General features: G+C 51.3%; 2 protein-coding genes across 3 annotated transcripts; both read right to left on the bottom strand.

Annotated features, from left to right (window-relative positions):
- Nucleotides 1-1,689: 1,689 nt before the first annotated feature.
- On the bottom strand, nucleotides 1,690-6,388 carry PTGIR (prostaglandin I2 receptor). Its single transcript, XM_066373819.1, has 2 exons — nucleotides 5,324-6,388; nucleotides 1,690-4,290 (listed from the first exon to the last, which is right to left on the bottom strand). The coding sequence occupies exons 1-2, from the start codon at nucleotides 6,089-6,091 to the stop codon at nucleotides 3,904-3,906; spliced, it is 1,155 nt and encodes a 384-aa protein (XP_066229916.1). The 5' UTR covers nucleotides 6,092-6,388; the 3' UTR covers nucleotides 1,690-3,903.
- A 6,996-nt stretch (nucleotides 6,389-13,384) lies between these two features.
- Nucleotides 13,385-17,867, bottom strand: GNG8 (G protein subunit gamma 8). Of its 2 annotated transcripts, none has more exons than XM_066371870.1 (3): nucleotides 17,839-17,867; nucleotides 13,817-13,923; nucleotides 13,385-13,541 (listed from the first exon to the last, which is right to left on the bottom strand). In XM_066371870.1, exons 2-3 carry the CDS (start codon nucleotides 13,898-13,900, stop codon nucleotides 13,413-13,415), a joined length of 213 nt encoding a protein of 70 aa, XP_066227967.1. In that variant the 5' UTR covers nucleotides 13,901-13,923; nucleotides 17,839-17,867; the 3' UTR covers nucleotides 13,385-13,412. The 2 variants fall into 2 exon arrangements, with proteins under 2 accessions (XP_066227967.1, XP_066227968.1); XM_066371871.1 differs by lacking the exon at nucleotides 17,839-17,867 and adding an exon at nucleotides 15,018-15,045.
- Nucleotides 17,868-25,478: the final 7,611 nt, after the last annotated feature.

Genomic DNA, 25,478 nt, shown 5'->3' on the forward strand with positions numbered 1-25,478 from the left:
CGGAAGGTGGGGCAATGACTATGAAAGTCCCCATGAGCTGCAACTACAGGGGACCAGCCAGGGTGTATATGTGTGGGTGCTTAAGTTCCATCTGTGGGCCAGGCCCAGAGCTAGGAAGACAGAAAATGAATAAAGAAATGATGTTAAACATGAATAAATTCTCCTTCAGGGAGTCAGATCATTCCTAGTGTGTCACTTTGAGACCCGCCAGTCCAGACTACAGATGTTTCAGAGATGTGTTCTCACAGATCCTTTGCACTGTGGTCTCTTCGTACACATCACAGTTTGTAACTTTGTGTTTTTGCTGCTTATTGTAATACATATTTCTGTGATTCTTAAATGATCATCCCACAGCATCATGAGGAGAGAGGGCCAAGGCGATGTCAGTTGCTGCTGTGTCCCCAGCGGGCCCAGATCAGGCCTGGGGGAACGTATGTTGAATCAGTGAATGAATGGGAGGCTAAAGAAGGGAGGTGTTAGAGGCCAAGTCAGCTGCAACCATGAGAGACACCCTCCTCTTGGCCCACTTTTTTCCAATCCTCAGATCCCGGCTCAGCCATCCCCTCCTCTCAGAATCCCTCCCTGATGTCCCCCTAAATTCCTCTCCCCTTCCCCAGCCTTGCCCACTTGACTGAACCCTAGGAGGGTAGGGCCAGGCTATCTTTGTCACTGCCATGTCCCCAGCATCACAGGGACAAGACCTGCCATACAATCAGCCCTCTGTGAGAGCCTACTGAGTGAACAAACATCTGTGCCAGGCAGGCTGCAGTGAGTGCCACAGGGAGCCCAGAGAGTCGCGAGTCCTGAGAGCAGAGTGTTTGTGTCTCCAAGGAGCAGGAAGAGTTTAAGCGGGACCTTGCAGGGCCGGGAGCTTGATGGATGGAGAAGGGCAAACACTGTTCTGGGAAGAGTGACCTCAATAAGCAGAGAGGTGGAGGCCTGAAGGGTCATATCCTCTTTGGGGAAACTCCAGTTGTCTGGTGTAGCTGAGCAGAGTGAGTGGGAGTTGGCCTCCAGGCCGTGGGAGCCCTTGAGCTTGGCAAGCAGGGAAGTGACCGCTCAGACAGGATACACGAGTAGTCAGATCAGGACACTGATCAGCTAGGAGGTGAGGTCCCAGATCATCCCTGAGAGTCTGCGTGTGGACAGGGTGGGAGTTGTTTGAAACTCCCGACCTGGCAGATTATAAATATCCAGTATAGACATCTAGACCAGAGATGGTGGAGACTGCAGGGGGGGTGGGGGTGGATTTAGGAGATGTTAGGCCTGGGAGGTAAGAGCCAGCAGAAAATCAGCTTCAAACTTCATCCTCTCCTCCCTTTAAACCACATCTAAAAAATGAGCATGACACTAGCACCCACCTCAGGCCAGAACGCTGCGGGCTCAAATGCCCAGCGCTGTGCTAGCCGTCAGCAGCCCTAAGAGGCTGGGTGCACAGAACTGGCCCACCTGCAGGGGCGGCACAGATCCTCTGCAGCCCCTCCACCCTCCAGGGGCCCCTTTGGGTGGGTTCCCACTGAGTCTGGGCCATGCTTGGTGACAAAGGTGGACCCCATCAGAGGTTTCTTCACCTGTTTTTTGTGTTTTATACAAGCAAACTTTATTACTAAATTCACTATCATGACTTTTTCGAGACTGCTATAAAATTTTCTACACAATCTCAATTTTTTTTGTTATTATAGGGTTTTTTTATTATTGTGGTAAATACCCATAACATAAAATTTATCATTTTAACCATTTTAAATTGTACAATTCAGAGACATTTAGTATGCAAGTTATGCAACCATCACTACCTAGTTCCAGAACATTCTCATCACCCCAAAGGAAACCCAGAGCCCATTAAGGAGTCATCTTGACCTATGTTTAAGCTCTCTCAGACACCCCTTGTTTTCCTTTAATATGATTAGAAACATAGCTGAAGGAAAAAAGTCAACAATAGAGCAAAGCATCACTTTGTTGTCAAACCACATTTGCCCAGATAGCCGAAGACAATAGCAACACCAACAACAAGGTCAATAACAGTAAGGTCTATTATAGGCGCTATTTTAGGCCATATGCTAAATTGCTTTTCAGGGGAAATCACTTCATCCTCAGCACAACACGGTGAGCTAAGTACTAGGTCATGCTCGCCCTTCTACACAAAAGGAATTCAAGTACAGAGGTAAAATGACTGGCCCAAAAACTGAGCTGGGCTCCAGAGACAGACCGGCTCCACCCATACGCAAGCTGTGCTCCCTTCTTGCTGTGTGACCTGGGCTGATAATTGCCCCCTCTGAGCCATGATTCCGGCCTCTGTAGAAAAAGCTGACAACAGGCTGGAGTGAGAGGATACACCTTACACAGAGGATGACTTGCTGATGTTAGCTGATACAGAGGGCTCTTGTCTTGCCTACCTCACCCTTCTCCAGGTTCGAATTATTGTTTTAACCCAGGAGCAAGTGAGAAAGGGGAACTGGGCTGGCCGGGGCTGGGGAGTAGGGGGATGCTTTCCCACCACCCTCCCACCGCCCTACGCACACTTTCTTTCATGCCTTTCAGCTCAGTGGCTCACTCCTGGGCACCCTAACATTCTGGGTCTCTCTGAGGGTCAGGTAACGACAATGAGAAAGGGGAAGGACTGGGAGGCTAGAAATCACCCAGCAGAGTCCAGGGTAGAGTAGAGACTGGTCTGGGTCCCCGGTAGCCAGCAGAGTCAGCGCCTACTATTTATTGAATGAATGAGTGAATGAATGAATGAATGAATGACATTCTGATGAGAGCTCCAAGGACACATGAGGTAAGGTCAGGCTCTGTATGGAGGCAGCTATTTATCTGGGACAGGCACAGGACTTAGGTCTGCGTCCTTAAGCCATCCCTGGGATTCACTCCCCACACCCATGCTCCCACAGTCCAAGTCTTAGAACTACCGAGCCATGCCACATTTCCCAGGCACACGCCCAGCAGTGTCACCCCGCAATGCAGCTCCTCCCCTTCCTCCTGCCTCTCCTTGAGGGCCAGAGCTCCCAAGTTTGATGGGGATTCACAAGCAAGGGTCAGTTGACTCAGTGGTAGAGCCCAGCATGTGGATGTCCCGTGTTCAGTTTCCGGTCAGAGCACACAGAAGAAGCAACCATCTTCTTCACCCCTTCTCCTCCCCCTCTCTCTCCTTCTCTTCCTCTTCCCTCCTGCAGCCATGGCTCAATTGATTCAAGCACATTGGCCCTGGGCACTGAGGATGGCTCGGTTGCAAGCATGGCCCCAGAGGGGCAGAGCATCAGCCCAGAAGGGGGTTGCATGTGGATCCTGGTTGAGGCACATGTGGGAGTCTGTCTCTCTGTCTCCCCTCCCCTCACTTGGAAAAGAAAAAAAAAAGCAAGGGGAAGCAGGGACTCCCTGGCTCCCATAGGGCAGAGAGAGGGTGGCTCTCGGAGTGGCCTGGGAGAGGGCAGGACCATGCCCCGGGGATTTGGGCACCCTGAATGGATGGGGAGCAGCACAGGAACACTAACCCTAAGAGACCCGAGTGCACAGCAGCTCTGGGAACTTTTCTGCCTTCTAAATATTTAGACAGTGAGATAGATGGACAAGCGAGGGCCAAACCAAGACAGCCAGGCCATTGGTTATTTTGAGAAAACTGTTCTTGTGCTCCAGGGTAAATGGTCCTTCTCTCCCTCCCTCTCCTCCCAGAGCCTGGTGTGGCCTCCCTGGACAAGGAGAAATAGCAGCTGACGACCCCCTGAATTCAGGGGGTTACGGTTCTGGCAGGCCAGCACTCCAGGATTCATCACTTCTGCTTGTCCACTTGCAGCCACCAGCCTTGCCCCTGATTGTCTGGCTCCTGCTCCTGGGAGACAGGGCAGGAGATCACGATGTCAGCAGGAGGAGGAGATCAGACAGGGCAGGAGATCAGATCTGCCCACGATGTCAGCAGAGGGAGCAGGCTGCTGTGGACCCTGCTTTGGACGGTGTACCCACGGTGCCACCAGACTGCTGTGCTGGAGGCAGGGATGCCCCCAGCACCTCACCCCAGGCTGACAAAGGCACCCAGCTCCCCTGTGTCCCCTCAAGAGTGGTGGGGGGCCTTGAATCCTTCCTCCCTGAGGCAGGCTGGGAGAGCGGTGTTGGCGAGTGGCTGTGGGCAGGCTTGGAGCAGAGACAGCAGAACCAGAGCTTGAGGCGCTGGAAGACGGCCTTGCGGAAAAGGATGAAAACCCAGGGGTCTAGGATGGGGTTGAAGGCATTGAAACGGAAGGCACGGAGGTCCCCCATCTCACTGCTATCTGGGGCGATGGCCTGGGTGAAGCCGTGGATCTGAGGGCAGGGTGAGGATGTCAAGAAGTACCCATCTCCCCGTACACCCCACCCTCACTCTCCTCCACCCACAAGCTCGCTTCAGGAGTGGGGTGTGGCCTGGCAGAAGGGAAAGGAAATAAGATAAAATGAAAGCTAAGAAATGCATCCAGGGACCAGAGAGATAGAAAGCCTCAGGAAACAGCCAGCAGAAGCCTAGAGGGGCTGTGTGGATGGGTCCTGGGGCTGCACATGTGTGTGACTGTCCACAGCTTCTAGTCCCTGAGTCATTGTAACCCCCTTAAGTTTTGATAGTTCTCAAATTTAGCCCAGCCTTGAATTTTATGGAAAGAGAAACAAAGACCAGAGTACAGATGGGATGACCGGGTGCCCAGTCCCAGGGTCTGCCCTGCTTCAACTAGGGAGAGGCTGGGCAGGCTCAGGGAGGAAAGGGGTGAGTCTGGGCGGGTCCAGGAAGACAGAGGGGGGCGCTGGGGTGGAGCCTGGGTGTCTGCGGGTGGGAGTTGCAGGGAGCTCCCACTCTGGAATCAAAGGAGCCTGGGCTCCAGACCCAACTCAGTGCCATCCTGGGCAAGAGAAGTCGTCCCTCGTCTGTAAAAATGGTGACAAGACAGGAACTTTGTCCTGTTTCTTGGTACATGCTTGTGGAAGGCATACATAAGTCATTTTGAAGATTATCCGAAAAAGGATTTGTAAACCATAGGGCACATGCTCAATAAATGGTGGGTCTTATTATCATTAAGGGGCAAGGGAAGGTTGGGTGTGCATTTGAATGTGTGGGGGACAGGAAGTCTGGAAGGGGGGATTCCAGGGGTCAGGAGGAGTCAAATGCAGCAGGAGCAACTGGGGAGAGACTTCTCCAGAAAGTCAGAAGTTGTTTGAGAGTTGCCAAAGCCTCTGACTCCTTGAGTCTGAGTTTCCCCACCCGTGAAAAAGGCACAAATAATAAAGGACAGAGGTGGGCATGGCCCCTCCCCACCCTGCCACCACCACCACCACCCCCCACTCCACCCCCGCGGCAGAGGGGACTCACTGTGAGAGGCAGGGAGCACACGGCCATGATGACCGTCATGAGGGCCAGCAGAATCAGGTAGTCAACCTCGTCCTCGCCTGCCCGGGGGCCTGGGACCAGCCAGCCCTGGTTGCGCCTCTGCTGGCGGTACATGCGGCAGAGGCTGACGGTGACAGAGCTGTTGCAGAGGATAATGGCAGCCACCAGCAAGGCTACCAGGGTGGCGTAGGCCAGGGAGAAGGCGCAGCCGCCCAGCTCAGCGGAGCGCAGACGAATGAAGCACCAGCTTCCCGGGCAGTACTGCTGATGTTGGCCCAAGCCCAGCAGGGGCAACGAGCAGAAGAGGGTGCAGAAGGCGTAGACGGCGGGCAGTGTCAGGCGGGCGCAGCGTGGCCCGTCCAGCTGGGCGTAGAGGTAGGGGTGGCTGAGCGCCAGGCAGCGCTCCACGGCCATGGCGAAGAGGATGAGCGTGGAGGCCAGGCCGAAGAAGGTCATGGCGAAGGCGAAGGTGTCGCAGAGCACCGGGCGACCCCTGGCCAGGCCCAGCAGCGAGCTGTTTCGGGCATAGGCTACGAACACCGCAGGGCTCAGGAAACACGTGCCCAGCAGGTCGGTGATCGCCAGCCCGGTGACCAGCACGGCAAAGGCCGACGGGCGGGACCGCCTCCGCGCCCCCAGGATGCCCAGCGCCAGCCCGTTACCCACCACGCCGGCCACAAACATCAGGGTGCTGGTGGCCGGGCCCACCGAGTCCCTCACGTAGGTGAGGTTCCTGCAGGAGTCTGCCATCCTGGCCAACGCCTGCCGGCTGGACTGGAGGGGCCCTCAGTGGGAGGTGGGAGGTGGGAGGAGGGAGAGCCCCTGCTGCCACTCAGAAATCCACCGCCAGCCCCACCATGGCCGTCACCGCAGCAGGGGTCTCCCAGTCAACCCACAGCTTTCCTTGTGTGTCCGGGGCTCTCTGTCTGTGCTTCTATCCCTGCTGTCTTCCTCAGCACCCCACCCTCCTGTTTTTCTTCTCTATTTTTGTCAACCCCTTTTCTCCCCTTTCCTAGTTCTTTCTGTCTCTGTCCCCTACTGTCTCTGTCCCCGTCCCCTCCCTTGCCCACCCGCTCTGCTCTCCCCCCTCTCCGCCCCACCACTCTCTCCCCCCCCTTCTCTTCGGTTCTGCTTTTGTAGCCCCTCCTCACCTCACCTCTGCTGTCACTCCTCTGTCCCCTCGCTCCTTCTGGTCTTGAAGTCTGTGAGGTCTCTGTGTCAGCTTCTCCCTCCTTCCCTCCCCCCTCCCTCCCTCCTCATCTTGCCTGTTCACCCTCCCAGCTTTTTCATTTCCTCTCTCTGCCCCGCCTTCCCTCCCCCCTGCTTTCTCAGAGGCCCCCACGGCTCCCTTTTCAATCTGTCCATCTCCTGCCCAGCCTCCCCTCCCCATGTTCTCTCACGGTCCGGTCCCTGAAACACCTGCCGCCTCCCCACACACAGGACTCTGCCCAGTTCCTTCCCCGGCACCTCTCAGTGGCCCCGGGTTGGTCGCCACACATGGAGTTTAGAGCTCACCAGTGGGGACCAGGACAGGCTGTGAGGAGCAGAGCTGACCTGTCAGCAGGCAGCCCTGTCTGGGGGTGGCCCCTGGGATCTATTCTGGGCTCCAGGCCCCGGGGTTATGACACTGCCCCGGGATTGAGAAATGACCAGGAAATTCCTCCCTGATGCAGTGTTTTCCAGGCACTATTGAGATTTCTGTTCCCTGGGCACAAGTCACTCCTTTCAGAAGGCTGGGGAATGAGGTGGCGGGGCCAGAGAAAAAAATGCTGGTCCCTGGAGCGGGTCTTTAGTCCTCAGGCTCCACGGGTCCACGCTCACCGCTCACTGGCAGGCATCCCTGCAGGGCCCCAGGAGGCAGAGTGGGTCTGCCTCCCCCTTCTCACCACGGCACTCCCAGGCCCCAGGCCAAGCTCTGCTGACCTTGACCTCCAGGAATAATATTTTAGCCACTGACAGCCTTCTGGGGCTCCAACATCACTGTCACATTGATCTCTCCAGCGCTTCTAGAAACTCACCCCAGCTGCTGCCACCCTGGGCCAGCATTGTCCTCCTGGGTGTCCTAGCTAGAACACAGCAGTTCCCTGTCCTGTTCCCACTGAACAGGTTACCATGCTGTCTCCCTGCCCATAAGGGTAGGATGGGGCCCAAGAGACCCTCCCGGATGCCCCTCATCTTTCAGGGAGGCAGTCTCAGTGTAGAGATGACAAACTCAGGATTTCACTCCATTTGTCTTGAGTTTCTGTCCCAATTCAACCACCTCCTTGCTTTGTGGTGGTCTTGGGCAAGGATGGAAGCCAGTGTGCCTCAGTTTCCTCATCTGTACAATGAGGTAACAGCAGCTTCATGGGCCTGGTGGCCAGTCTTACCCCGCAGCCCCTGCCAGAGCCCTCTGTAACAAGGGAGAACCTGTACAGACATGTCACATCCGAGGCCAGGGCGATACTCCTGACCTCAAGGGCTGCAGACTTCCCCTGTCTGTCCCCAGGTACCCCAGTAACCGCAGCACCCTCATCCAACTCCCATCTCCCTATCTCCCGGCAGGATGGATGGTCTAGTTGCAGCCACTCCAGGACCTGCAAGAGTGACCACACAGCCCTGCATTTGGGGTGCCTGAGTGTGCCGGCCTGAGACCTCCCAGCCACGTGGTCCCCCCTTATACCCTGCAGATGCCAGGCAGACCAGAGCGAACTCAGGAAATCATATCACATTAATGAAGAACGACGCCTGGCAGGCCAGCATCCTGTCTCTGCATCTGGGGAGTTGCAGGGTGGGGGCAGCTCTGGTCCCCAGATCTTCTCTCCCATTGGCTTCCTGTCCCCACCAGAAACCTCTGAGCATTCAGGAAGTTCACTCTGCTCCCACGCCCGGTGGGGCCTCAGTCAAGCCCCTGCCCTCCTCCAGGCCTCAGTTCCCCCATCTATGCCAAGGGGGAGAGCCTTTCGACCCTGGCATTTGTTCCATGCTTGGGGAGCAGGTGGGGGTGGCCGTGACTGTAACTCATCCCTAGTGAGAGGACGAAGGATCCCAGGGATCCATGCCAGTGCTGGACACACCTTCTGGGGAGGCAGGGCTCCTGCCCAGCTGTGGCCCCAGCCAGGCCCACAGCATGGGACACAAAGCGTCCAGGTGCCTTGGGATGAGATGTCACCCCAAGGGCAAGGTGGGGGGTGGTAAGATAGTTTCCAGGGCGGGGAGGAGGAGCACTGTGGGAAGGAACTCCTCTGGGTGAGTGAGTCAGCAGCCCTCCCCACCCCCAACCCCCTGCTGGGAGCAGAGGTTTCCCCAAGGACACCCAGGGCAGAGGGGCAGCGGACAGAAGGAGGACAGCAGAGACACACAACATGGGGAGAGGATGGAAATGGGTGCCCAGAGGCAGTATGCTAGGGACTCTGGATATGTGAGTGCATGTGTGGGCGGTTGTTATTTTCTATAAGGCCTATTTGTGCTGCTCTGTGTGTGTCTGTGAGTGTCTATAGTGGGCTCATGGGCTTCTTTATGGTTGTGTCTCCCGTGTGTGTGCTGGTCTGTGTGTAGGGATTGCGTGGCACAGGGGAAATGGGTGGCTTTTGGAAGCTCACCTCTACCACTCACCAGTCACTGTGATACTAGAAAATGACTTTTCCCCTGTCTGAGCCTTGATGTCTTCATCAAATGGCTGCCTTGACCTTGTAGAGTGTTGTGTGGAGATTAGAGACAAGATTCACTCTCTTTGCTACCAGGAAAGTCCCCAGTAGCTGCTGGTGTTATTATTCACTCAACAAACCCAACCTGCCTCCTATGTGCCAAGGGCTGGAGAGGCAGAAAGACTCAGAAGGCACCCTTGATGGCGTTTGTTCCCAAATGGCACATGACAAGTGATGGGAGCAGAAAGTTAGAGCTGGAGCTTGGACTGGCAGGCCCTCCGCTGAGTCACTCCACATCTGAGACTCACATCTGGGTAAGTGTCTTTGAGACAGCGAGTGCCAAGCAGGCCAGGAAATGGGGCCACCGTGGACCTCTCCCACGCCTGCTGGCCAGCATCTCCGGCCGCCTGCCCAGGCCCATGTCCAGATGTGCTGCTGATCTGGGCTCCCCATGATTCAACCCTCTCCTTACTCCCTGGTTTTCATCCTCCATCGCCTGAGCCCTCTCACTACTGTAAGAAACTGCTGTGTCCACCCTGACCTGTTCCTCCTTGGTAGGTCCCAGCACCTACAGCCAGAGGGTTTTGTCTTAGCTCATCACCCTTTTCTCCACCCCAAATGGGTCCTTGCATATCCATCTGCTTCTTCCCACTGCTCAAGGGGCTTCTGCTCTGTGACCCTACCCTGCCTTTCCCTGGATGTGCGCCTCACCGGGGACACTCTCGGTTCTGTCCTTCAGGTTTCCCCATAACTCCTCCAGCCCCTCCTAGTTCCCCACCCTAGGTCCCAATCTAAACTCAAGCCCCAACTGGCTAGGTGACATCACCTCTCTGTGCCTGTTTGCTGTGTCTGTAAAATGAGGATGAACAGAGTCCCCGTGGGTGCTGTCAGAGAATTGAGTGAGATGGGGCCTTGAAACAGGACTCCCAATAAGCGATGGCCACACTGTGGCCCTTTGGGCTCTGGGCTGCTGCTCCCTGCACCCCAGCACCACTCCGAGTGGGGTGCAGCATGGGAGGAAAGGCAGTCTGGGAGGGGCAGCCAATAGCCCACCGGGCTGGGAGTGAAGTGGGATGGTACTTCTGAAAGCAAGTCCTTCCCCAGGCCTTTACCTCTCTGCCCCTTGGCCAAGCACTGACCGCAAGCTGGCCCCATAGCAGGGGTAACAGGAAAGAGCAGCTTGTGACCAGAAACCAGTGGTGCAGTGTCATACCCAGCTAACAAGATTATCTGGGTTTGCATGCGTGGAGGCTGGTCACTGCGGGGCTCCCCTGCCCCTCCGGGCTCTCCCCTCCCAACCTCAGTCCTGACCAGTGTCTGGGCCCAGGCTCACCCAGCTCCCTTCTGCACCCTTCTCCTGCTCCAGACAGACATCTTCTCCCTTCCCCACCCCGTGTCAGCCAGACTGCATGCTGTCTGTCTCTCCCTCCCTTTCCCAAGACCAGGAATTCGAAAGAGGAAGCTTCAAGAAGCCAAGACTGAGAAAGTTAAATCTCAACACTCTAGGTTCAGGAAATCCTTCCACTCCTAAAGTGCTGAACAAGGGAATGGGACCTTAAAATCCCAATCCCAACAGGATTAAAAGACTCCAAAATTCTAGCCACCAAAGTCCTGGGATTATAGATTTCTTTGCAGTTGGGGTTCTAAGATGCAAGGATTCTAGAGCTCAGAAATTCTGGAACCCTTCTGGCAAATTCCATCCCAGCATTCCTCCCCACCCCACCTCCACCCCCCAGCTCATCCTTGGCTCTCTCTTGTCCCTTGTCTCCCCCGGGGCTCCCACAGACATGATGCAACCAGCTGAGAGTTGGGAGGGAGGAGGGAGATGTAATTACAGCTTTCCTGCCTCAGTTCGACAGGAAGCTCAGAGTTGGGGCCCAAGGGACCCTAATTCGATGTGAATAATGGAACACTTGCCAGACACATGCACGGCCCCCTCTGGGGAAGAGAGGCCCAGTGATCTGTCCATCTCCATCCAGATCCAGGGGTTCAGCCTCACTCTGGGAGCAGGGATGTTAACCTCTAATAGAAGGTGGGGTGAGGAGTGGGGAGGGGTCTTCAACTCAGTGGACCTTGGGCCAATCAGGTAAAATAATTAACCAAACACACAGCTTATCTGCATTTCCTCATTTTCAACAAACATTTCACCTTTCCTTCATTCCACTGTAAGAAGCCCCTGACACTGGCTCTGTGATAAATAACACATGGACTTTGACCTTCTCCACCGAGAGGCAACAGGGCAGGGTGGGAACTTCAGTGAACTGGAAAGCCCTCATCCCATAGCCTGTGGTCACTGGCTATGGGATGAGTTCTGTAACTCTGAGGTCACCAGTTCTTCCAGTTTGAAAGAAGCTGGAAGTGTGACCTGTGGTGGTGTAGTGGATAAAGCGTTGACCTGGAGGGGGAGGGGGGATGCATTCAGGAGGACCCTAGAATCTATGTAAACACAATTAATTAAATTTAAAAATATATATCCAAATCAGGGAGGAAAAAAAACCTGTTGACCTGGAACGTTGGGGTCACCGGTTCAAAACCCTGGGCTTGCCTGGTCAAGGCTCATATGGAAGTTGATACTTCCTGCTCCTCTCCCACCTTCCTCTCTCTCTCCTCTCTAAAATGAATAAAAGAAAGAAAGAAAGAAAGAAAGAAAGAAAGAAAGAAAGAAAGAAAGAAAGAAAGAAAGAAGAAAAAGAAAGAAAGAAACCAGAAATATGGAAGTGCTCTATTTTTCAATTTGGCAACCAAGTCAAGAACATTTGAAACATGTGGGCCAAAAGTAGAAAGCCAAAAAATATATAACTGCAGGCTCTATATATCTTGTGGTCACCAATATGTGAAGCAGGAAACACAGGGCAGAAACCAGAATTGTCACAGTCACCCCTGTGTCCCCAGAACAAAGAAAATAATTGTTGAAGGAAGAAATGTACATATTAACTCATCTCCTCTCCATCTAGCCACACTTCTCTCTTCTCTGGGTCCCAAGTTTTATTACCACCATGTCCCAGTTCAGATGTCTCCTCCTCCAGGAAGCCCTCCCTGGCTCTCAGGCTGAGTCCAGTGCTCCCTATGAGCTCCCCCACCCCAGCCCTGCCCACACTGGGTTGTCACTATCTGGGGACAGGTCTGTCTCTCCCACTAGATTCTGAATCCCAAGAGGGCAGTGCCTATGTCTGGGTCATAGCCATGTTCACAGCTTCACCTGGCACATGGCCAGTCACAGTTTGGAAGAATGAAAGAATAAATGAATGGATGAATGGAGTTCAGTGCTGTGGCAGAGGGTAGCAAATAGGAAAAAAGGGGTGAGATCATTCAGGGATGAGAAAGTCCGAACAGGCACAGGGATTCCTCAGAATCTCCGACCCAGGAGAGAGGAGCACAGAGAAGCCAGCTGAGGGTTGAGGGAACTCCGGAGTCCAGTCCTCACCCCACTACCTCCTAGCTTTGCTTCCCTTTCCTTATTTGTAGAAAGGGTATTACACAATAGCCCACTGCCTCTGGGACTGCTGGGAAAATGGAATAAATTCAGGACCGTGGAATGCTCAGAGGAGGCTCATTTCATCTCATTAACACCCTACGCATCCACACACCCCGCCTTCCCTCACCCCAACCCCCAAACTCCACACACAACCAAAAAATGTGGGAAGATGCCTGGCCTGTGGGGCGCAGTGGATAAAGTGTCGACCTGGAACGCTGAGGTCGCCAGTTCGAAACCTGCACTTGTCTGGTCAAGGCACATATGGGAGTTGATGCTTCCTGCTCCTCTCCCCTTTCTCTCTCTGTCTCTCTGTCTCTCTCTCTGTCTCTCCCTCTTTCTCTCCTCTCTAAAATGAATAAATAAATAAAAATTAATTAATTAATTTTAAAAAAAGACAGTTGGTGGCCCTGGCTGGTTGGCTCAGCGGTAGAGCATCAGCCTGGCATGCGGGGGAACCGGGTTCGATTTCTGGCCAGGGCACATAGGAGAAGCACCCATTTGCTTCTCCACCCCGCCCCCTCCTTCCTCTCTGTCTCTCTCTTCCCCTCCCGCAGCCGAGGCTCCATTGGAGCAAAGATGGCCCGGGCGCTGGGGATGGCTCCTTGGCCTCTGCCCCAGGCGCTGGAGTGGCTCTGGTCGCAGCAGAGCGACGCCCCGGAGGGGCAGAGCATCGCCCCCTGGTGGGCAGAGCGTCGCCCCTGGTGGGCGTGCCGGGTGGATCCCGGTCGGGCGCATGCGGGAGTCTGTCTGACTGTCTCTCCCCGTTTCCAGCTTCAGAAGAAAAAAAAAAAAGACAATTGGTGATTTCTTAAAAAAAAGAAAAAGAAAAAAGAAGAAAATAAAATGTGGGAAGGGATACAGATTCCCCCACAGTGGCCCCAAGCTCTGCGCGTGACTCAGTTTCTCCAAAAGCACAGGTACTTTATTGAATTCATACTTTAAGCAAGGAAGTATAAGCTGTCAGGAAGGCTCAGAGCAGGACGCAAAAGAGGCGCTTGTCGCGGAAGGGGTTCTCCGCGGCGGGTACCGGCGTCACCAGCGGGTCGTCTTTGGCGTGCGTCTCGCAAAACGCCAGGAGCTCAGCCGCAGCCTGCGACACCTGCGGGTACCGAAGTAGAGTCCCCGACCTGCCACGCCCCAAGGTTCCGCCCCTTGCCCTTGCAGCCCCGTCCCTGGACCCCGCCCCGCGTCGGGCCCCGCCCCGCTCAGGCCCCACCCCCTGCACGAGCCCTTCCCCTTTCCGGAGCCCCTCCCCAAATCCAGCTCACTTTGGAAGGTGGTCTTCCCGGCTAGGCTCCGTGTCCTACCCCCACCAGCTCCGGGTCCAGACCCAGCCCTGGAGACCCCGCCTTCCTTCTACCCCGACCCTCGTACCTTCATGCGATCGATGTTCACTTCCAGCTTCAGCTGTTCCACCGTCTTGCGGGCTTCCGCGATCTTGGCCATGTTGTTGGACATGGTTGCGGTGCGGAGTTAAAAGCCTGGCGGGTGTCGGGGCGGAGTGGGTAGGCTAGGGCAAGTCTGGGTCCCCAGGTAAGGGTGGCAATGGTGGTGGGACCCAGCAACTTTGGGGCGTGGGTGCGAGAGCACGGGAATGGGGTACCCAGAGGCGGTTGGAGGAAGTACAGGAAAACGGGAAAATGGAGGGATGAAGAACCACACAGATGGGGGACCAAGAGGCAGGCGGAAGAAGGGACAGAGAGGGACGAGGAAGGCACAGATGCGAGGAGAGGCAGGTGGAGGGAAGGACAGAAGGACAGGGCCACAGGTGCTGGAGCAAGATCCAGGTGTCCCCAGCCCCCAGGAGTAGAGCATGAGTCAGGAGGGGGGCCCTCCCTAGGCCAATTAGCGGTGGCTCCAGGGAGAACAAGGAATTAAGATCGCTGCGGGAGGGGCACAGAGGGCGCCTCATTAGAGCCTTGGCTGCAGCTGCCCTCTCTGGTCCCCTCGGGGAGCTCCCCCACCCCAGCCCTCCTCCTCAAAGGCTCCTCTGCTCATTAGCAGCTGCAGAGAGGGCTGGGGGGAGGGGGTGGTCATCCAGACATGACCGGGAAAGGGGCAGAGAGGATGAAAAGAAGGACAAATGGAGAGGCAGAGGGAGAGACAAAGTAACAGAAGGAGACACTGAGGTACAAAAGAAATAAGTGAGGGGAGAGAGAAAGAAATGGAGAGATGGGGAGGGGTGAAGTGTTGGAGGGAGTAGGGAGGACAAATAGAGGGGTAAAAAAGTGGACAGAGTGATACAGGGAGACGCAGGTACAGAGGGGGGTTAGAGAAGGGAGATGGAAGAGTCCAGGAGGGCTGGGGTGATGATGGGAGTGGGAGAGGATAGAGAGAGGAACATATGGAGGGGTAGAGGAAGGGGCAGGAAGATGGGGAGAGAGAGGCACAGGGGGAATAAGGGCACAGGGGACAGGGGGACAGAGAGGGAGATGGAAAGGCTGGGGGAGAGAGGCTGATGGAGATGCAGAAGTACAAAGTCATTCATTCACTCATTCATTCATTTATTCCCAGACAGACTGGCTGACATGGGACAGAGGGACGACCTGTTGGGACCAGGACCGGAGACTCCTACCTGTTGTTGCTCAGGGCTGGGATGGCGGGCTGGTCGCTGAAGCTGAGACAGCATCTGGGTCCCCCTGCCCAGCCCAGCCCCGCCCCCTCCCCCGGGGCGCAGTCCCTGAGGACCCGCCTCCTCCTGCAGCTGCCGCCGCCACCAGCCCCACTGCTCTCTCTCACATCCCTGAGTCTGTCTCTCTGGGTTCTATCTCTGTCTGTCTGTCTGTCCCCTTCTTTGTCTCTGTTTCTGTGTCTCCTTCCATCCCTCTATCTCTGTCCTACTCTCCCCTCTCAATCTCTGTCTCTGTCTCATTCACTCACTAGTGAGAAAAGTCAGTCTCCCAAGGTGTGCCCCACACCCTGCTGTATTTATTCCACTCACACAAATCTCTCCTGTGTGTCCCACACAACCTCTTTTTCCAAACACATGTTCTTCCACCCACCACCTCAGTGTCACCCCATCACAGACGACCCCTCTTGGCACACAGCCTCACAAGTCCCTCACACAGTGTGACCTCACTGTGTCAAATGGTATTGCCACACATTCTCACAAATAATCTGTGCTCAACACAGTCTCCCACCGTGCCAGAGTCACATGGTCTCTCAAAATGCCACACACAGTCCCTCATAATCTTTCAGAGTGTGACACATCATCACTAATGACATCTTGCACAACCACAGATATACTTTTTTTTTTCTTTTTTGTATTTTTCTGAAGCTAGAAATGGGGAGGCAGTCAGACAGACTCCCGCATGCGCCTGACCGGGTTCCACCCGGCACGCCCACCATGGAGTGATGCTCTGCCCATCCGGGGCATCGCTCTGTTGTGACCAGAGCCACTCTAGCGCCTGGGGCAGAGGCCATGGAGCCATCCCCAGCGCTCGGGCCATCTTTTGCTCCAATGGAGCCTCTGCTGCGAGAGACAGAGAGGAAGGAGAGGGGGAGGGGTGGAGAAGCAGATGGGCGCCTCTTCTGTGTGCCCTGGCCGGGAATCGAACCCGGGACTTCCGCACGCCAGGCCGACGCTCTACCACTGAGCCAACCGGCCAGGGCCTACAGATATACTTTTTATTTTATTTTTTTAGCGAGAGTCAGGGAGAGACAGACAGACAGACAGACAGAAACACTGAGCCGCTCCTGTATGTGCCCTGACCAGGGAATCAAACCAGCAACCTCAGTGCTCCAGGACAATGCTACCCAGCCAGGGCTTAATTTTTACTGATTTTTAAAGAGACAGAGAGAGGAAGGGAGAAAGGGGGGAGGAGGACGGGAAGCATTCATTTGTTGTTCCACTCAGTCATGCACTCATTAGTTGCTTCCCACGTGTGCTCTGACTGAGGATCAAACCTGCAACTTTGTTGTTTTGGGAGGACACTCTTAACCAACTGAGCTAACTGGCCAGGGCCCAGATCTACTTTCTCAAGATGTCAAATGTACAGTTTCACACAATATTTCAAGATGTCACACACACACATGTGATAAAATACTTCTCTGTCTTACACCATATCTCAGTCTCACACTTACTCAGTGTCTCACACACTGACATGTAATTACTCATACAACCTCCTTGTCAAACACTATCATATATTTTATAGTATTACATAGTAATAGTCATATCTAGTGACTCCCACATAGTCACACACATTTTTGCACAATCTCTAAATGTCACACAAATCTTAAACGTTACCTGACACAGTCACACAGTCTATCCCCCCCACTGTCATGTACAGAATCCCTTGCTGAGTCTCAGTCTGTATCACACACAGCTGTCACCTTCAAACAGCAGCCTCCCAGTGTAGCACACTTACACACACAAGGTCTCTCTCATGCTCTAACCTCTGAATGCCCTGCACAGTTACACACTCTCTAACACACTGGGACAATGCTGTGCCAGTCTGTCAGTCTCCCACATACTCTGTGTCACACACAGTCACAGTTCTCACAGTTCATCAGTGTGGCTGACACATACTCTCTCACTCACATGGTCTCTATGTCACACCCAGTGCCCCTGGGCCTCTCATACTGCCTTCTCACGCCAGCTCGGGGTGGATCATTCATTTAGACTCACATCATCTGTCCATGAGATACACACAGCAGTCATGTTCTCACTGTGTTCCACACTGTCACCCCAAGTAGTGTCTAAGACACACCTAACCTTATGGTGTCACACGCAGTCACATACATATCATCTTGCTCATCTCACATGCACAGTCACATACAACCTCTAGGTTTAACATGATTTCAAAGTCATACTCTTGTTGTCACACAGCTCACAAGGTCACAAAGCCACACACAAAACCTCTGGCGTCACGCACAATCTCACAGTAGTTCACATATAGTCTCTCGGTATCACCCACAGACACCCAGTGCCCTGCATTCAGCATACTCCTGTGGGAGCGCACCCTCAGCCATCTCTCCTCTTCTGACAGTCCCCTGCAGGCCACAAGGGGGCGCGCGCCGCCCACAGAGTCGGCGCCAAAGCTTTTGGAGGAGGTGGAGTGCAAACGTTGGAGAACAAGAGATAAAGGAAGGTGGAGGGTTCGAGAGGGAGAGAAACAAAGATGAACTCGGACACCAAGAGAGGGGGTGAGAGATGCAAGGAGAGGCAGAAAGACGCAGACAGAGATAAGAACAAAGTCAGAAATTTGGAGAGATAGAGACCTAGGAACTCAAGGAGACAGAGACAGGCAGAAGTTTGCAGAGAGTGACAGAGACACAGAGACATAGGGTACAGGAAAGACAGACAAACAGAAATGTACAGTAGGAAACAGGGACCAAGAAATACAGACACCCAGGCAGAGACAGAGGCGGGCAGAGAGACAGGCATCAGACCGCACCTCACCCAGGGGACGGTGGCGGAGGCCGGGCCTGCAGAGGTGCGTCTCGGGGGCGTGGTCCCGGGGAAGGGTTTGGAGGGGAGGGAAATTGGGGCGTGGCCTGGATGGGGCGTGCCTGAACCACCCAAGACTACTGCGGGCTGGGCGGAGGCGGGAGCCCAGAGTAGAGGTGGAGGTGGGGAAAGAGCGTCGGCAGTCAGCCCATTCCCAGTTCGGTTTTTACGACCTGGTCTGAGAAGCTAGACCTACGGGAAGGGGACATCGACCCAGGTCCATAGTTTAGCCATTTGAAAGGCGGGGTGTCGGACCCTGGCTCCCTTCCTCCCCTGCTCCACGGGAGCAACGGAGCCAGGTGGGGGAGGGGAACCAGGCTCACATCTGGAAAACATCAGGCGCGCCGGACGTGCCAAGGCCCCAGGCCCCGCTGCGGAAGGGGGGAGGGGAGCTAGGGCGCCCTAGTCGTTCCCCTTAGCGGGGTCTGCCGGCGCCGGGGAGGGGCCTGGGCGTGCGCCCAGCCTCCGCGCCTCCTGCAGCTGGTTTCCATCAGCAGTTCTGGCCCAGGCAGCCCCTGAAAAGGAAACTCAGTTTAGACCGCGGGTAGACAGGGTGACGACCCAATCTCTCCTCCCCGTCCCCGACGGCGGCCAGAGGCTGGGGGTGGGGAAGACGGACACTGCCTGAACCTAGCGTAAGCTCCATTTCTCTCCTGACCTGCAGACTTCAGCCCTCCTTCAACCCACGAATGACCTTAGTTTTGAGGTGCACAGTCCTGCTCTGAGCTGCACAGGAATCACCCCAGCCTCATGGCAGTCCAGTAGTCAGTGGTATTATTGTCCCCACTTTTTGGAGGGGAAACCGAGACCCTGGATTAAGATTCAGTTCTGGCTTTAATTACTCAGGAAATGTGCAATGAATGCTAACAGTGAGTCTAGGATGGAATACCCAATCGCCTAAACTCACCTGGATGTCTGGTGGGAATCTCAAACTCAGCATGTCCAAAACTGAGCTCTGGATTCCACCAGCCAAACCCACGTCCACTGCAGTCTTACCCATTTCTGTGGGTCATTCTTGACACCAACCTCTCTTGCACCCCACAAATAATCTTGCAACAAATCCCATTAACTCCATCTTCAAAGCTTCTCCACAACCCAGTCACTGCTCAGTGCCTCTGCTGCCCCACTGGGGTCCAGCCACCATGCTCTTCCACTTGGACTAGCACAGCGGCTCCTCACAGGGTTCCCAGCTCTACCTCTGTCTCCCTTAGCCTAGTCTCATCACAGCAGGCAGAGGGACCCTGTTTGAACCAAAGTCCCCAGACAATAGCAAGTGTTTGTGAGGATGAGGAGAAATTATCATGCTCAGGCACTGCTGTTGGGCATGTAAAATGGTGCAGCCACCTTGGAAAACAGTCGGGCAGTTCCTGAAAAGGTTAAACACAGAGTTACCACATGACCCAGCAATTCCACTCCTAGGTGTCTCCCTAAGAGAAATGAAAACATATATCCATTCAAAAACTTGCCAAGGAATGTTCACAGCAGCATTATTCATGTACCAAAGTGAAAACAACTCAAATGTCCATCAACTGATGAATGGATAAACTAAATGTGGTCTATCCAGACAATGGCATTTCATGTGACAATAAACAGACATGAAGCACAGAGACACATGCTACAATGTGGATGAACTTTGAAAACATTACATTAAGTGAAAGAAGCTAATCACAAAAGACCATGATTTTTATAATTCCACTTAGACATCTAGAATAGGCAAGTCTATAAGAGACAAAAGTAAATTAGTGGTTGCCAAGGGCTGGGGACATTGAAGGCAGACAGCTAAGGGGTGCTGAGTTCCTATTTGGGGTGATAAAACTGTTCTGGAATTTACTGTGGTAATAGTTACACAACTTTGTTACTCTACTAAAAGTCATTGACAAGACATTGGTAAATGAAATTGAAAAAAATACAAATAAGTGAAAATTTATTCTGTGCTCATGAATTGGAAGAATTAACATCATTAATATATTACTCAAAGCAATCTACAAATTCAAAGCACTACCACTAAAATTCCAATGGCATTTTTCATAAGAATAGAACAAACAATCCTAAACTGTGTAAAGACTCCAAATAGCTAAAGCACTCTTGAGAAAAAAGAACAAAGCCGAAGGTATCACTCTCCCTTATTTCAAACTATATTACAAAGCTATAGTAATTAAAACAGTATGGTATTGGCATAAAAACAGACACATAGAAGCCTGACCTGTGGTGGCGCAGTGGCTAAAGCGTCGACCTGGAAATGCTGAGGTCGCCGGTTCAAAACCCTGGGCTTGCCTGGTCAAGGCACATATGGGAGTTGATGCTTCCAGCTCCTCCCACCCTTCTCTCTCTCTATCTCTCCTCTCTCTCTCTCTCTCTCTCTCTCTCTCTCTCTCTCTGTCTCTCTCTCTCATCTCTAAAATGAATAAATAAATTTTGAAAAAAAAAAACAAAAAAAAACCAGACACATAAAGCAATGGAACAGAATAGAGAACCCAGAAATAAACCCACACACATGTGGTCAATTAAATTACAACAAAGGAACCAAAAATATGCAATGGGGAAAGGACAGTCTCTTCAATAACTTGTGTTAGGAAAACTGAACAGCCATATGCAAAAGAACGAAACTAAACCACTATCCTACAACATACACAAAAGTTAACTCAAAATGGATTAAAGACCTGAAACCATAAAACTCTTAGAAGAAAACATAGGTAGTAAGCTCTGTGACTTCAATCTTAGTGATAATTTTTGGGATTTGACACCAAAAGCTTAGGTAACAGAAGTGAATATAAACTAGTGAAGCCATATCAAACCACACAGCAAAGGAAGCCATCAACAAAATAAAAAGGCAACCTACCCTATGGGAGAAAATATTTTCAAATCATATGTGTAGCCTGACCTGTGGTGGCGCAGTGGGTAAAGTGTCGACCTGGAAATGTTGAGGTCGCCGGTTCAAAACCCTGGGCTTGCCTGGTCAAGGCACATATGGGAGTTGATGCTTCCAGCTCCTCCCCCCTTCTCTCTCTCTATCTCTCTTCTCTCTCTCTCTCCGTCTCCTCTCTAAAGTGAATAAATAAATAAAAAATTAAAAAAAAAAAAACAATAAAGCTAAAAAAAAAATCATATGTGTAATAAGCAGTTAATATCCAAAAAATATATATATATAAAAACTCATATTGCTTACTACTAAAATAACCAATCTGGTTAAAAAATGAGCAGAGGGGAAAATGGGCAGAGGATCTGAATAAACATTAAAAAAAAAAAGACATACAGATAGCCAACCAACACATTAAAAGGTGTTCAACATCACTCACCAGTTATATGGGAAATGTAAATCAAAACCACAATGAGATATCAACACACACCTGTTCAAATGGCTATTATCAAAAAGACAAGAAATAACAAGTGTTGGCGAGGGTATGGAGAAAAGGAAAGTCTTGTGTACTGTTGGTGGGAATGTAAATTGGTATAGCCACTATGGAAAACAGTATGAAGTTTCCTTAACAAATTTTAAAATAAAATTACTATATGGTCCAGCAATTTCACTTCTGGTGTTTATTCAAAGAAAATGAAAACACTAACTCAAAAAGATATGTACAGCCCATGTTTATTACAGCATTAGTTACAATAGCCAAGATACGGAAACAACCTAAATGTTCACTGATGAATGCGTGAATACACAATGGAATATCATTCAGCCGTAAAAAGGAAGAAAACTTTGTCATTTGTGACAACATGGATGGACCTTCACGGTATTATACTAAGTGAAGTAAGTCAGACAGAGAAAGAAAAATACTGTATAGCCTGACCTGTGGTGGCGCAGTGGATATAGCGTCGACCTGGAAATGCTGAGGTCACCAGTTTGAAACCCTGGGCTTGCCTGGTCAAGGCACATACAGGAGTTGATGCTTCCAGCTCCTCCCCCCTTCTCTCTCTCTGTCTCTCTCTCTCCTCTCTGTCTCTCTCTCCCCCTCTCTCTCTCCTCTCTAAAAATGAATACATAATAAATTTTAAAAAATAATAATAATATAAAAAAAGAAAAATACTGTATAATTTAACTTATATGGAATTTTTTTATAATTTTTATTTATTTATTTATTCATTTTAGAGAGGGGGAGAGAGAGAGAGAGAGAAGGGGGAGGAACAGGAAGCATCAACTCCCATATGTGCCTTGACCAGGCAAGCCCAGGGTTTTGAACCAGCAACCTCAGTGTTTCCAGGTTGATGCTTTATCTACTGCGCCACCACAGGTCAGGCTATATGGAATTTTTTAAAAGAGATCTTAAAGATACAGAGAACAGATAGGTGGTTGCCAGAAGGAGAGAGGGAAGATGGGTAAATGGGTGAAGGTGGTCAAAGGTACAAACTTCCAGTAATAAAATGACTGTCATGAGGATGTCAAGTACAGGGTGGTGACTATAGTTATTACTACTGTTATTGTATTGCATATTTGAAAATTGCTAGAAGAGTAGATCTGAAAAGTTCCCATGACAAGAAAAAAAAAAAAAAAACCTTTGGCAATGACTCAGGTAGCTCAGTTGGTTAGAATGCCATCTCTATATGCCAAGGTTGTGGTTTCATCCCCAGACAGGGCATATAGAAGAATCAACCAATAAATGCATAAATAAGCCTTGCTTGTGGTGACACAGTGGATAAAGTGTCAACCTGGAATGCTGAGATTGTGGGTTCAAAATCCTGGGCTTGCCTGGTCAAGGCACATATAGGAGTTGATGCTTCTCGCTCCTCTCACCCTTCTCTCTCTCTCCTCTCTAAAAATGAATCAATAAAATCATTTTTTAATGCACAAATAAATGGAACAACAAATCAATGTCTCTCTCTAAAAAAATCAATCAGTAATGTTTTTTTAAAAAGCTATTGAATTGTATATTTTATAAGGATGAATTTCATGATATGTAAATTATATCTCAATAAAAATGTTAACCCTCTCATCCCCACCTCCCAAAAAAACCTAAGTCCCTCTTCTGCTCAGAATTTTTGCCATGTCTCCCACTTCCCTCAAAGTAAAAATAAAAATCTTCCCCATGGCCCATGAGGCCCCATGTGATAGGGTATGCCTACCATTCTCTGCCCTCACTCACTTCTCCAGACATGCTGGACTCCTAGATATTTTACCAACATGCCAGGCATCATTTTGGCCTCAGGGCCTTTGCACTGGTGGACACCTCTGCCTAGGCTATTCTTCCCCAAGATATCCACAAGCTTTACTTCTCCTTCAGGTTTCTGTTTCAATGTCACTTTCTCAATTAGACCATCCCTGATCATTCTATTTAAATTACAAGCTGGCTCTGGCTGGATAGCTTGGTTGGTTACAGCATAATACTATTACCCAAAGGTTGCCAGTTTGACACCCAGTCAGGGCATATACAGAAACAGATCAATGTTTCTGTCTCTCCCATCTTCTTTCTAAAATCAATAAATAATGTTTTTGTTTGTTTTGTGACAGAGACAGAGAGACAGACAGGAAGGGAGAAAGATGAGAAGTATCAATTCTTCCTTGCGGCACCCTAGTTATTCATTGATTGCTTTCTCATAAGTGCCTTGAATGGGGGCTACAGCAGAATGAGTGACCCCTTGCTCAAGCCGGCAACCTTGGGCTCAAGCCATGAGAGTTGCTCAAACCAGATGAACCCATGCTCAAGCTGGCAACCTCGGGGTTTCAAACCTGGGTCCTCTGCATCCCAGTCCAATGCTCTATCCACTGTGCCACTGCCTGGTAATACATAACGTTTTTTATTTTATTTTATTTTATTTTTTGTATTTTTTCTGAAGCTGGAAACAGGGAGAGATAGTCAGACAGACTCCCGCATGCGCCCGACTGGGATCCACCCGGCACGCCCACCAGGGGCGATGCTCTGCCCCTCCAGGGGGTCGCTCTGTTGCAACCAGAGCCACTCTAGCGCCTGGGGCAGAGGCCAAGGAGCCATCCCCAGCGCCTGGGCCATCTTTGCTCCAATGGAGCCTCGGCTGCGGGAGGGGAAGAGAGAGACAGAGAGGAAGGAGAGGGGGAGGGGTGGAGAAGCAGATGGGTGCTTCTCCTGTGTGCCCTGGCCAGGAATCGAACCCGGGACTTCTGCACGCCAGGCCGACGCTCTATCACTGAGCCAACCAGCCAGGGCCACGTTTTTTAATTTTAAAAAATAAAATTACAAACTGCTCTGTTTCCCCATCCATTCAGTTCTCTCATACTTCTGTTTTTCCTTGTTGCCTTGTCACCTTTAAAATATTATAAAATTTTATTTATTATGTCAACCTACACCCCCAGCTTCCATCTCTGTGACCAGTTCCTTGTACATCCTTCTACAGATCATCAACATAGCAAATATACTATGTAGGAAAGTGATTAAGAGCCTGAACTCTTAGGCAGCTGAACTTAAATTCTGGCTTTGCTATTAAACAGCTTCAGGTAAGCTACTTAACCGTTCTGTGCCTCAGGTTCTCCATCTGTAAAATGGGCATAATAACAGTATCTCTCACCATGAGGTTTTGAGAATTAAATGAGCCAATATATATAAAGTACTGAGACTAGAGTCTGGCATGTGCTCAGTGTTAGCTGTTATTTTTTATGAGTAAGCCCTAGAATGTTAAAAAGGAAGGAAGGTCATCCATATTCAACCATTTTGACCAGTGAGTGACCTGTGTATACAAATTCCATTCAGCCTGACCAGGCGGTGGCGCAGTGGATAGAGCGTCAGACTGGGATGCAGAAGGACCCAGGTTCAAGACCCCGGGGTTGCCAGCTTGAGCGCGGGCTCATCTGGCTTGAGCAAAAAGCTCACTAGCATAGACCCAAGGTCGCTGGCTCGAGCGGGGGGTTACTCAGTCTGCTGAAGGCCCGCAGTCCTGGCACATATGAGAAAGCAATCAATGAACAACTACGGTGTCGCAACAAAAAACTGATGATTGATGCTTCTCATCTCTCTCCGTTCCTGTCTGTCCCTATCTATCCCTCTCTCTGACTCTCTCTGTCCCTGTAAAAAAATAAATAATTTTTTTTTAAAATAAATTCCCTTTACCTTTCTGGCTTCAGTTGCCTCTTTAATGGAATGGAGACAGGGTAAATATTCCCAAGGGTCTGACAAGCAATGGCTTTTCCTGGCAAACTTTTAAAAATAACTTTGATGTATTAGTACTCAAAAAGAAAAACATGTTTATCTACACACACACACACACACACACACACACACACACACACACACACAGAGACTGGTAGCTCCACAGGGCAGAAAGTTTTTTTCTGTTTTGTTCCTTGCTGTGTCCACCAGCTGGGTACCAGAGATTCAGGTGAGCCCAGGAGGTCTGGCCCTTGCTCTCAGACCTTAAAAGGACAGAGAGCTGAACCCACCCATGTAGATACAAAGGTCAAAGCAGCACCAAATACACATCCTTCAGATTGTGGACCTGGTGGTGGTTGGGGCCTAGTCCTGGCTCCCTCTTGCTGTGTGACCTGGACAAGAGATGGTCCCTCTCTGAGCCTCTATTTATGCATCCTTAAAATTAGTATAATTATTGGGCTTACCCAATAGAAAATGGGCAAAGGATGTGAACAGGCAATTCTCAGAAGAAACACAAGTGGGTCAATAAGCA

The sequence above is a fragment of the Saccopteryx leptura genome, chromosome 3 (assembly GCF_036850995.1).
Source record: "Saccopteryx leptura isolate mSacLep1 chromosome 3, mSacLep1_pri_phased_curated, whole genome shotgun sequence".
Classification (NCBI taxonomy): domain Eukaryota; kingdom Metazoa; phylum Chordata; class Mammalia; order Chiroptera; family Emballonuridae; genus Saccopteryx; species Saccopteryx leptura.